General features: G+C 53.2%; 2 protein-coding genes across 6 annotated transcripts; one reads left to right on the top strand and one right to left on the bottom strand.

Annotated features, from left to right (window-relative positions):
• The first annotated feature begins 29 nt into the window (after positions 1-29).
• LOC122378390 (serine/threonine-protein kinase RIO1-like) lies at positions 30-6712 on the top strand. 5 transcript variants are annotated; one of them, XM_043359401.1, is made up of 13 exons: positions 30-222; positions 713-797; positions 1319-1518; positions 1863-2067; positions 2386-2518; positions 2753-2889; positions 3185-3371; positions 3789-3907; positions 4178-4281; positions 4585-4790; positions 5190-5315; positions 5616-5765; positions 5971-6712. In XM_043359401.1, the coding sequence occupies exons 2-13, from the start codon at positions 721-723 to the stop codon at positions 6070-6072; spliced, it is 1746 nt and encodes a 581-aa protein (XP_043215336.1). In that variant the 5' UTR covers positions 30-222; positions 713-720; the 3' UTR covers positions 6073-6712. The 5 variants fall into 5 exon arrangements, with proteins under 5 accessions (XP_043215336.1, XP_043215333.1, XP_043215334.1 ...); XM_043359398.1 differs by having other exon boundaries at positions 30-228; XM_043359399.1 differs by having other exon boundaries at positions 52-302.
• Positions 6713-6840: 128 nt separating this feature from the next.
• Positions 6841-11458, bottom strand: LOC122378339 (protein rpi-1-like). Its single transcript, XM_043359295.1, has 6 exons — positions 11453-11458; positions 10476-11276; positions 9994-10175; positions 9016-9716; positions 8256-8413; positions 6841-7465 (listed from the first exon to the last, which is right to left on the bottom strand). The coding sequence occupies exons 1-6, from the start codon at positions 11456-11458 to the stop codon at positions 7403-7405; spliced, it is 1911 nt and encodes a 636-aa protein (XP_043215230.1). The 3' UTR covers positions 6841-7402.
• Positions 11459-12218: the final 760 nt, after the last annotated feature.

The raw sequence follows: 12218 nt of genomic DNA, 5'->3' as shown, positions 1-12218 counted from the left end.
AGACATTTACTGCGCACAAGTGTCAAAATATTGCATGTGGTGGTGTTGCTGCGCTGCGCATTTCTTTCGGTGGTGAAACTTTGGCACGTGGTGCTGGTCTGGTGATGGTGGTCGCCGTGGAGTTCAGTTTCATCCGTGGTCATCTGTACGCATTCTCACTCACCACTCCATTGAATAAGCCATAAACTTGTATTCGTCTTGGATCATCATTCTGTGCCACCAGTATGAGTAAGTTTGCTGTTCAGATTCTCTTTTAATTTGTTTCACTCAACTGTTTTGATTTAATTTACTCTACAGCTTAGGTAGGTACCTACTTTTTATGTTAAATAATTTTTGGTATAGGGTTTTGGGCCCATCTTGATCTAGGGTTGTTATCAATTATATTTTTTTATAGCTAGACAAACAGCATCGCCATCAGCAGCCGTGCCGTAGTAACAGCAAGCAGCAGTGATTCAGATTGTTGGGAAGGCACATCAAATGAAGGTGGAATCCTACCACGCTTCAGTGTTCAAGGCTGGCTGTCACTATTCACTGCTCACTGCATCTCAATCTAAAGATTATGTTATCTATATACTGTGGCTCACTGCATCTATAGATTATGAGTGTATATGAGTTATCTGTGCACTTATTATGAGTAATAAGTGCACAGATGCTTGTGCATTGGAATGACTAGCATTTGTGCACTTCAACTTTGTAATCATTGTTATTTCAGCGTCAACTATGGATATAACAGAAGGACAGTTTAGTGATGCAGATGATGATCAAACAGCACTGGAATCATCCAACATTTCCAACAAGTAAGGCAAAATGTGATGAATACAGACTCTGTCCCAAATGTTTTTAATGTCTGCTGGATAGTGACTAATGTGTTGGCAATTAGATGACAATGATGACAAGCAATCATGTTTTCATTGTTTCATAAAACTAAGGATCAGCTAATGCTACTAATGTTATTAATTTTATGTATCTTATAAATGTTTGAATATAATGGTATGAATGTTACAGTGTTACTCTGCAGCATTTTGATTGCTCATTCTCACTTGTGTGGTCTTTAAATGCCAGTATATTGCTGCAGCTATTTATACTATTGCAGCAGCTATTTTTATAGAAGGTGGGTAGATTATAGGTATGTAACATACATGATGCAACACAAGTTTTGCTTTTTCCCGTTTTAACCTTGTACTTGTGTTCAAATGTTTGAAGGGCTTGAATAAGTTGTAAAGAAATAATGTGAAACAAATTTAGGAGTCAGCTGCTATGTTGCATCATGTAAGGGCTCCCTGTTTTACTATTCTGACCATTTCTGTTTCTGTCCCAGGCAGGGTGCATTTCAGCCAGCAGTGTCTGCTGTTACTGGAGGCTTGGCAGAACTGAGCACACATGCCTCTGAGCTGTCCCAGGAGGTGTCAAGGGCACCCAAGGAAGAAACATCATTTACAGATGACCAGGACCTGGATGAAGACTATCAGAGTGATGAGGATGCTGAGTTCTACGACTGGGATCCATCCTGCAAGAAGGGTGGGTGTGGCTGCTGCTGATCTCTGTAGATTTCTGTAGTATTGTTGATTCTGGATCAATGGCTCGAATGAGTCATGATTCATGTCTATATCTCTTAGTTTTATAATACAAAATGAAGACATTGCAAATCTGGAGAAAGAACAATGCTTTAACATGTGAAAGATCAAATAAAGATGTGTTTTGCTGCTTGAGCAGTTTGTAGCCCTATTTGTGGCAAGCTGTGTTTGTTGTGTCAAATGTATCTGTTCTTGTAAATCCCTACAGTCCAAATTATTTGTGAGTCTCATCCTGTTTGGTGTTTGAAGAGGGATCTTGATTGATAGAATAGATATGATGCTTTTCAGATTTGACCAAGGAGTATTTGTCTCACCGCGGGGCCTCACAGGGCGGTGGAAGTGCGGGAGGCGGTGGCAAGAAATTCCAGCCGTCAAAGAACCTTATGATGCGCTACAGTAACCGCATCACCCTGGACCGCTACGACGGCCCGCGGGTATCGCACGCCGTCAGGAACCAGATCTCTGAGGCAGCCAAGAGGGATGACTCGGCCAGGTAGGCATCACGCTGACTTGTGCAGAGGTAGACTGTGGAACGTGGGTGTGGAAGTCGGGTTTGTTTTAATGTCTCCGTGGCGGGAGGAGGACGTAGCAGGCCCTATGGGTAGGTATGTCAGTATTATCAGGGACAAAATAAGCAGCGGGCTTTTACGGTTTCATGGTATCGCCGGGGGTTCTTGCTAGCGGACCGTCCTATAGGTACAGTTACACGTATCGAGCAATGCTGCATCTTACACCGGTCAGTGGCCTCACAATGCATTACGCCGGCCCGTGCGCTCTCTGCTCACCGATACACCCACCGCCGTCTCGCCAGGATCCGCACCAAGGACAAGAAGGACCGCGCCACCGTGGAACAGGTGCTGGACCCGCGCACCAGGATGATCCTCTACCAGCTGATGGACCGCGAGTACTTCACAGAGATCAATGGCTCCGTATCCATGGGCAAGGTAGGCAACGGCAGCTGAAATGATAGAACAGATAGAGTGACAGCTAGGAGTGGGAAAGGTGTTCAACTGTTCATGAGAGAGCGAATTATGGATATAGTGAAATGAAGATTGATTTCATACTGTTGTGCTGGTGCCGTCACGGATATTTTCCTCGCACCACTCTCGTATGCAAGGCTCATCCTGTCGCCGTGTGCTGATGCTTTCGCTAATTTCCCATTTTGTCGTTTTTCTCAGGAGGCTAACGTGTTCCACGCCAGCGGCGCTCCCCCGCTGAACGAGGATGGCACGGGCACAGAGCGCGCCGTCAAAATCTACAAGACCTCCATCCTGACGTTCAAGGACAGGGAGAAATACGTGGCTGGCGAGTTCAGGTACTGAACACTGCAATGTGGACGCCATTACAGTCACATAATTTCCAATACTCTGAGTCAGGGACTAATAATGTAGGTAATGTTCTTCTAATCTGTTCCTAGTTGTCGAGCTGTAATATGATTAGATTGCATTCTGCCATAATGCACATGCGTCTGCGCTTCTTTTCACGCCAAAATGTTTGCAGTTTTGTTTTCAGCGTTCAATACATATCACTTCGTTCTTGTGTCGTGTACTGTTGTATGCACCTTTGCAAGCTCTTGACTGATTACGGTCGTCCTTATCCGCTTGCTGCAGGCATCGTCACGGCTACAGCAAGCACAACCCGCGCAAGATGGTGCAGACATGGGCCGAGAAGGAGATGCGCAACCTGACGCGCCTGACGCGCGCCGGCGTCCCGTGCCCCCAGCCGGTGCTGCTGAGGAGTAACGTGCTCGTCATGGGCTTCATCGGCGAGCAGGGACGCGCCGCGCCCAAACTGCACGTCAGTATTAGTGGTTCGATCCGACCGGCCAGTGGAGGGACGCCGGGCTGGGGGAGGGGGGAGGGCGTGTTCCAGGGGTGCATTTAAAGTTTGTTGAAGCAGTTGAATAACAGTGGGTTCGGCTTCCACTAGAACCTGCCTGAGTTTATGCATATTGCCAAAACAATCTCATTTATTTCGTTTCGACTTTCAGCTTCTTCTTTATGAATTCTTAGGTCGGTTTTAAATTGAGAAGCTGGGGAATGTGTTGAAAACGTTTCACGATCTCCGAATGCTCAGCTTATTGCCTATTTTTACGAGAGTCAGGAGAGCGATGGATACAGATCGGGACCGATCGAGACCAGACATTTGGTACGTATATTTACCAGTCGTTCATTGGCGTCTTTCCTGCTCACTTCCCTCCCCCACCCTCGGCAGGACGCGTCCATCAGCAGCTCGAAGGCGCGCGAGCTGTACCTGGACGTGGTGAAGATGATGCGCACCATCTACCACGAGTGTCGGCTGGTGCACGCCGACCTCAGCGAGTACAACATGCTGTGAGTTACCGCCGGGGCGACGGCATTGGTGGGCGATGGGAAGGTGTGCAGACAAAGATGTTTCGACTCTGAGCGACGAGTTCGTTAAGTAGCTGCGCTTAGCGTAGGTGGCTGCTCTCAGCGCAGCGGCGAGGTGTCTGTCTGGCTGTCTCGTCTCTTTCTTCCCGCTCTGATTTACTTTCCCTTCTTCCCTTCGTCCACACACTCACTGTTTCGTTTTCAACGGTGCGGGCGTAACCAGCTGACGTGGTGTCCGTGTCTCTGTTTCAGGTACTTCAAGGGCCGTGTGTACATCATTGACGTGTCGCAGTCGCTGGAGCACGACCACCAGAACTCGCTGTTCTTCCTGCGCAAGGACTGCACCAACATCACCAGTGAGGCTGACAGGGAGGGATAACTTAGCATCCCACAGTTCACACGTGCACACGCAGCTCATATGTTGTGCTCTGAAATATACGGCCTTCGGTAAACTTTGAAATCAAGATAAAATTGCTGATTTAGAGCGCAATATTGCAATAAAATATCCTGCCGTTCACATCCTGCGCTGGGGTTTAGGCTGTCCGATTACCGGGAGTCATTTCATTGGTACTGCAGTTACCGCTGCTCGTTTGATGCGGCCGCCCTCTCCGTTCATTGTCTGTCTCAGCATCTGACCTCCTGTTCCCCGTGTCCGGCAGACTACTTCACCCGCCTGCAGGTGGCCACCATGACCGTCCGCGAGCTGTTCGACTTTATCGTGGACCCCAACATCGGGGCCGACAACCTGGCCGACTACTTGTCGCGAATGATGGCCGTGACGGCCGAGCGCGGCCAGCTCACCAACCAGCAGATCGTCGACGAGGAGGTCTTCAAGAACGCCTACATACCCAAACGGCTCGACGAGGTTCGTCTGGTTCTGTATTTGTATTGCATTGTGGGTCGGTGGTAGCTGCTCGCCACTTGGTCGTTAGTTCCTTGCCCATGAAGCTCGTTAAGCCAGCATTGTGGGCGATCCTGTGTTTTTTTTTGCTCCTGATTCCGGAAATTTTGGTTGAAAGGGTATCATATAATAGCCGTAGCTGTTATGCAATGTGCATACAATATTGCAGTGCTAAAGGCATAAGTCAATTGAAAATAAGAGCAAGCGCTTGCTTCGCTGGTAATTCGCAAGCGAGCGATAAAGCTAGGGCTGGATGAGCTCAGTCAAAAATTTGTAGTTCGGCTGTCTGTGTCCGCTGTTCGTTCTGTCCAGAGTCCGCTATCTTATCATACTGATCACCTGGTCACGCCCGCCTGCCAACAGGTGTTTAACGCCGAGCGTGACATAAAGCAGGCGAAGTCTGGCGAGCGTGAGCTCATCTACTCGACCATCACGGGCATCAAGCCGGACCTGTCGGCCGTGCAGCTGGTGCCCACGCGGCTCGGACAGGTCAGCGAGGGGCTGGGGAGGGGAGGAAGGCAAATTAGTGGCATTGGGATGGGACTGACCAGTGACGGGGAGATGGGGTGGTAGATCAGCGGTCCCGGAGAGAAGCTGTGCCGGTGGATCGGTGGCGTTGGGAAGAGGGCTCTGCGGCACTTTGTGGCGTCAGACGGTTTCCATTAGACAGTGGATTCGTTTTGAGTGTGTGACGTCTGAAGCATTTCAGCATACACGCTGTATGTAACGTCAGACGCTCACTCGCCCAACTCGAGTATTGAATATTTCACGCTCTGTTTATGCCTCCAGACGGCGGGCCACTCTGAGGAGGATGGGGAGGAAGGTGATGCGAGCGTCTCCTCGGGCGAGGAGGACAGCGAGGACAGTGAGGATGAGGACGGCGGCTCAAAGTTCGTCAACTCACGCCGGCCCAGGGACGAATCGCCTGACAGTAAAAAGGTGAGCGTCAGTTGACTGGCTCTGTCCATCGGGTACAAGACATCCTAATAAGCGTGACCGGCTGCAGACAATTTACTAATTACAAAGCAGCCGACAACTTCAGTTAGTTCATCTTGACGATGTTAATTAATATTCGGGAGATAAATTGTTCGTCATTTGTGTACCGAACTCTGCAAATGTCACATAGCTAACGTCTGTGTTTCAGGAGAGAAAGAAGGCCGTAAAGGAACAGAAGGCAGAAAAGCGAAAAAGCAAGGTGAAAAAGCACATCAAGAAAAGGAAAGAGAAGGAAAACAAAAAGAAGTAGTGCACCTTGTTGAGTACTGATTTATAAGAATTGTTTACATATATTGTTCTCAGATGCATCTCTCGGGTAAGCCAGAAGGCGATGGTGTGCCATCACGGTCGCATGTTATCGATTCAGGCAGGGTATGTCTCCTCTCTGACCAGGGGTCTGCTGTCCACTGGGTTACTCAGGGGGCGGGGCAGAGCCTCCGGGGACGATACTTGTGGCCAGCCCAGGCGGGACAAACGGTGGGCTTATTTGCTGCCTGCTGGTCCCCGAGGGATTGGGTTTACCCTAAGAGAACGGTGTGCTATTCAACTGTGTCCAGGCTGGGCGGAGCAAGCTCTGGGGAAGGGGCGGTCAATGGTTGCCCAGGCGGGTTCGTTCTGCTGTCCACTGGTTACCCAGGGGCGGAGCAGATCACATACAATGTTAGAAAGGTCGCTGGCTCCGCTAGCTGAAGGCATGACCTGTGGGTGGGGCATGAGGTGCCTTCCGCACTTTGTGCTATGGTGTGTCTGTGTCAAGGTGTCGTCTTCTTGCTGGGTGTGCGCTCCACGTTAGTCTAATTTATTGTTGGTCCGGTTTTAGCAACATTTTGTACCATGTTCATGACTGTTTTAGTCATGCCCATTGACAAAATACAACCCCAGTGACGTGATTTCTTTGAATGTGGGATGTCTCAACCATTGGTATTAGCTCTTCTCCTTCATGCTGTAGTGGTCGTACTACGGAAGATAACTATGACATATTCGCTTTCTGATCAGGATTACCGACGTTACATTTCCCTAGCGTTCTTCACATTCTGGTATATTGCATCATGTCATTGTGCACCACAACTGATCCCATGTTATACCTGAATCCCAGCCCACACCTAGCACAGCGCACTGGATTGCACGAACATTGAATTGCACTAACACTGGAGATATTGCACTTAGCGCCCATCAGCGGACTGGGCTCCGCAACTCAGTCGGTCCCGGTCCCGATCACGGGCGCTGCAAAAGTACAAACTGGCCCTGTCGGTCATCCCACCGTCTCCGCTAGGCAGTATGGGACCGGAGGAGTCTGAGAGGTCCGCCGCGTATCGTCCGTCCCCTTCCAGCAGTAGAGTACCCGTCTGGCCCCTGTGACTCGCCGCCGCCCGGCACCGTGTCCTATGATAGACCATAGGGTTGGCCGGCGCTGACGGCTTTTCGGCCGCGCTACTGACTCGCTCAGCTCGCACTCCGCGAGCCGGGAGTGGCGCGCGACTTTCTACAGCAGTGCCCCGCTCTGCCTGCCGCTCAGTGTATACTGCTGGTCAGCAGATTCCGCTGGTCAGCACGTCTTGCTGCTCAGCAGGTCTTGCTGATCAGCAGGGCTCCGACTCCGGCTCCCTATCCTGCTGCCACTGGCGGCCGCTGCGCAGCAATCCCTGTCGGCAGGAGTCGAGGTCACACAGGGGCAGCCGTTGACCAGTCGGTTACAGTACTCAACAGCTCCGTGCAGGCTCATCGCACCGAGGCTTTACAGTGCTATTTCTGGTCCAGCGAATGGTCTGATCCGTTAACTAGCTACAATGGGACCTCAGCAGCTGGCGAAACATTCCCATTCTTTCCACAGGTCACACTCCTGTTGGATGTGTTCGGCTGATACGGGGAATGCAGGCAGTTCAGGCACAGATGCATGGTCCTGTCTAGTGACGGTTCACAAAAGACGGATGGGATGATGAGTTAAGAGTCGCTGGCATGTGCTAAGACTATTAGCAGGAGAGAAATGTGGATGGCCAATAAAATATAACTAAGAAGAGCACGAATGACCAAAGCATCTGGTAGATGTATTGTCTAAAACGGTGTGCTTCAAGTTTCAACTGCTTAATGTAAAAGCGTGCGTTTGATCAAACATTTAGTAATTATGCCTCATGATGGTTCAGTGCATGATCCATGAAGTCCAAGTTGGCACGGTCAAAAAGGAGAGCACCGCTACAGATTTTGTACACTGTACAGGGACAAGAGAGCACTGTCACGGATACCCGGGTACCTAATCCATGCACGACTTTGAGTAGCCTAGTACTGGGCCCCGTTTTCGAGCGGATGACGCGGAAGGAAGCGTCATGTACACATGCATTCATGGCATGCCGGCATAATGTAACTATGTGCACATAATTTCCAAAACATGCTCTAGTTAGGGGAAGAAAGCATGCTGGTTTTAGGACTCGAACGCACCCGTTTCAATTTTGTGAGCTGTCTGAGCACACTGTCCCTGCCCATGCACGTAGACGAGGCCGGGCCGTCCCTGGTGGACGTCCCTCGTAAGTTGTGTTTACTGACCGCCTCGCTAGATGTCTCGCTCACCAATTGGGAGGCCTCCGAGCGATCGGAATCTGAAACAGCCACAAGCGCAGCCCTCCGGAGTCACTCGGCCTCCGCCAGTCGGCCGTCGCGGACATCTGAAACCGGGACATGTGAGGTCACCGTCTGGGAACGGCGCTCCGGACCCCGGCGCGGACCGTCGAATGGACTACAGGGTCGGCCAGGGATGCAGATCGGTGCCACACGGTCCCACAATTCGGCCACGGGCCAGGCCAGGGGAGGCAGCTCATTAGCCCTGAAAGCTGGTTTGCAGCTCTTAGGATATCCGCAGGCGTTACTTTCGATCGCGGAACGGGGCAACTCAGCCTAAGCACTGGGTACTGCTCTTATTACCTACTACTGGGACAGACGCAACGTTCAGGCATTGTCTATGGCAAATGGCAGCACACAAAAAATCGGAACTCAGGAAATGTGATTATTTACAGACATGCAAAAACACACCGTTCTTGCATCCAAATTATCTACAGGTCGGCGATATTCAGAGGACGGCTCTCAAACAGTCTACGCTAATTCCAGTCATGTGTGGCATAAAAGGCAACTCTAGCTGTTGAGGCGGCTCTATGAAAGGTCGACCCGGGGCCGACCAGTGCCAGCGGCGCTCTCTATAACTCACCTCTGCTGGCCCCGTCCGCCGTATCAGCCGCCTCCGATCGCTCCTGGGACCCGGACGAATGCTCCGAGCCCGTGTCCTCGCGGTCTATCGCCTCCTCCTCCTCATCCTCTCCCTCTTCCTCCCGGTCCTCGCGGTCCTGGGCCTTATGCACCGGCGGTGGTGCGCCGGCCGACTCATTGTACAAATGTGGTGGCTCCTCGTCCTCCTTATCTGTGCCATTGTCCCTCCGGGAGCGTCGTCGCGCCGGCGGTCCACCCGCCCGCTCAGTGTCGCCGTCCGCGCCGCCGTCCGGCGCGTCCTCAGTAGAACCCGGCGATTGCGCCGCCTCCCGACCTACCGCACTCACCACGCGGGAGCCGATGTCTCGCAGGGCCTTCTCTGTAGAGACGGGCGGGTAGACTGGGATGTCGCCGGCGGCGGCGAGCAGTGGCAGACTGTGCGCGTGGCTCAGATAGGCCAGGTGCGGCTGGCTGAGCGGCACCAGGGCCACGTTACCGTACTCGGGAAGGAACAGCACTTCGCTAGCCGTGATCAGAGGTACGGAGGAGCCGAGAGCGCGCGCTGCCGCTCGTGACGACGAAGACGACGAGAACTTGCCGTCGGAGGATGCGGCGTAGTAGGCGGCGACTCGGGCCTTGAGCGGCGAGTGGCTGCGGTAGCGGGGGACCGTCCGCGAGTTCCGCCACTCGGACACACCGGACCTGGGGACGGAAATGGGACACGATTCAGTGTCCGGTGAGAGAGCATGGGTACTGGAAACAGCTGAGGGTATGGGGTCAGTCTCAAGGCTGTCCGCATCTGCCCGTGTCCTTATCTACTGATACAGAAACAGAGGACACTGCTACATGTTTTGTGAACACAAGCGGGTGACTGCCCTGTGACAACGTAAATGCTGCACGGCGGAGAGGGAGCTGTTATTTGGGCTGATGAGCTAATGAGGCTGTTCCAAGACATGCATGTTTGTCTCCGTGCCGTTACCTGTTTGCATCAGTCCGTTTGTCGCGGCTGGCGCGGTGTTCTCCCGACCAGTCCGGCGGCCCCGTGTCCGTATCCGAGCACGATTCGTCCTCGTTTCTCAGCTGGCGTTCCCTCCGCCGACGGGCGCCGCCGCGCGACACCAGCAGGTCCTTCTCCGTCTGCTTCAGGTACACCTTCTCCGGCTGACACAGGGTAGAAAGAGTAGGGACATAATGGGTCAGAACACACACTGGTCGGCGGGGTCAGAGCACATCGGGCATCGTGATCACGGTATGTCTAACGAAATGGCACGCTGAGGTCTCTAGACACTGAGGACACTAGTTATGGTTTCTAATAAGCGTCTCCAGTGGCACTTGCATGACCCGTTCCACTCGTCTCCCACCTCTCTGACCCGTCCCCACCCTTCCGTGGCCGTTACTGGCCACCGCCGTTACTGGGCGCCGCCGCCGTCTCCTCTCGGCGTCCCTGACCAGCCCACTTACCTGCGGTGCGTTCCATCGCGGCCGGTCCTCGATCTTCAGCGGCCTGGCCCGCGCCTTGGAGCGCTCCCGGCGGCGGCCGTGTCGTGTCGGCGGTGTCTCAGTACCCACAGTGACATCCCTCCGTTGGACCAGCTCGGCCGGCCTCTGGCGCCGGCCCGGCTCCGTCTGTGTGCCGAACTCACAGCCAGAGCTGGTCCTGTCACCGCGGTATTTGGTGGGTGTGAGCACCCGGTCCTCTATGTAGAGCCGCCCCAGGCCGGGCAGCGGCTGGCGGCCGGAGCCGAGCCGGTCCTCTGTCGCGGCCGGCTCAGAGCGGCGCCGGTTCTGCAGGGGACTCAGCCGCGCCCGGCCGCTCGGGCCGTTCGGCCGGCTCGACTCGCTCTCTCCACTGCTGGAGTTGCTCGGTCGGGAGGTGAGTCGGTGTGATGTGTTCGCCGTGCCGCCGCTACCATCCCCTGCTCCTCCGCCGGCCGTCTGCTCGGTCGCCGGCTCTGCTGTCGAGCTGGCTACCGGAGCGGTCGTCTCCTCCCTGCGCGTGGTGGTCGCTGCCGAGTCTCCAGCGGCGCCGCGCAGTCGCCGCCGTTTCTCTGCAGCCGCCTCCTGCTCGGCCTTTCTGATAGCCTCGGTGACCAGCATCTGTCGTCGCTCGGCAGCCGCCCGCCGCTCGGCCGTGGCCAGGCGCTGCCGCTCGGCCGTTTGACGCTCGCGCTCGTTCTGCCGCCGGATGTGCTCGTCGAGAGCGGCCTCCTCTCGCGCGGCACGCTCCCGCTCCTCGCGCTGCCGGCGCTCCTTCTCGGCCGTCTGAGGGACAGACGTTCACTGGTCACCTGACATCAGCGGTCTGTCAGTGGCTCACATCTGGGTACGATAATAAACAATGCATAGCGCACAACACCTGATAGCTGTTTGCGTATATTGCTCATCTGTCTAAAAACGTCCGTAGGTATTTTGCTTTGTGTATCTGCTCGCATACCTACTCCCATTGGTTCTGAAATTAGGTCAATGCTGCGCACCTTCCCAGACCTGAAAGGCCGGTCACCAAGACCAGTGACAGACTTAACCCTAGAACGTCTAGGGGGGGGGGGGTTATCAACCCCCCCCCCTGAGGTTTTTTCGAAGTGCACGCTAAACGGCTTGTCGTAGCGGGCTGAAATTTTCAATACCCTCTGGGGCAACCTTTGCGCATCTTTTGCCGAAAAAAATTGATCGGGTCATGTCAGGTCACGGAGTTATGACGTCATAAGAGGTACAGCCTCCGGCCGACAGTTACCAAACGTGTGCGCCGAATCCCTAGGTTTTCTGCCGGTGATACCCACATTGTTTGATGGATCATGATGAAACTTCCCATGCATGTTGGGGCAAGCATTGGCTATCGTGTGGTGCAAGAAAATTGACCGGGTCAGGTCAGGTCACGGAGCTATGACGTCACAAGAGGAACAGCGTCCGGTACTATTTTTGAAAAGCGCCCGAACCACTATTTTGCTAATTCTTGTCACCTCAATGGGAATATGCAGCAATATTAGCTTCTATAGGGAGCAAATGGACCTCCCAAATCCAAAAATACAATCAGATTTCAAAAATTTAAATTTTGATTTTTCGAATTTCTGCCGCCGACTGTGACCTTGCCGACTTCCGGCGCTCCCAACGCGCCATTTTTAGAGCTAGGGAAACGAAATACATACCAAACGATAGAGAATTGATCAAGGAACACGATAGTGAAGGTTTCAAGTCGATATCTCCCAC

This window comes from Amphibalanus amphitrite, unplaced genomic scaffold (genome assembly GCF_019059575.1).
Source record: "Amphibalanus amphitrite isolate SeventyFive unplaced genomic scaffold, NRLGWU_Aamphi_draft 000058F_arrow, whole genome shotgun sequence".
NCBI classification, from domain to species: domain Eukaryota; kingdom Metazoa; phylum Arthropoda; class Thecostraca; order Balanomorpha; family Balanidae; genus Amphibalanus; species Amphibalanus amphitrite.
This window is presented reverse-complemented; position numbering and strand designations above follow the sequence as displayed.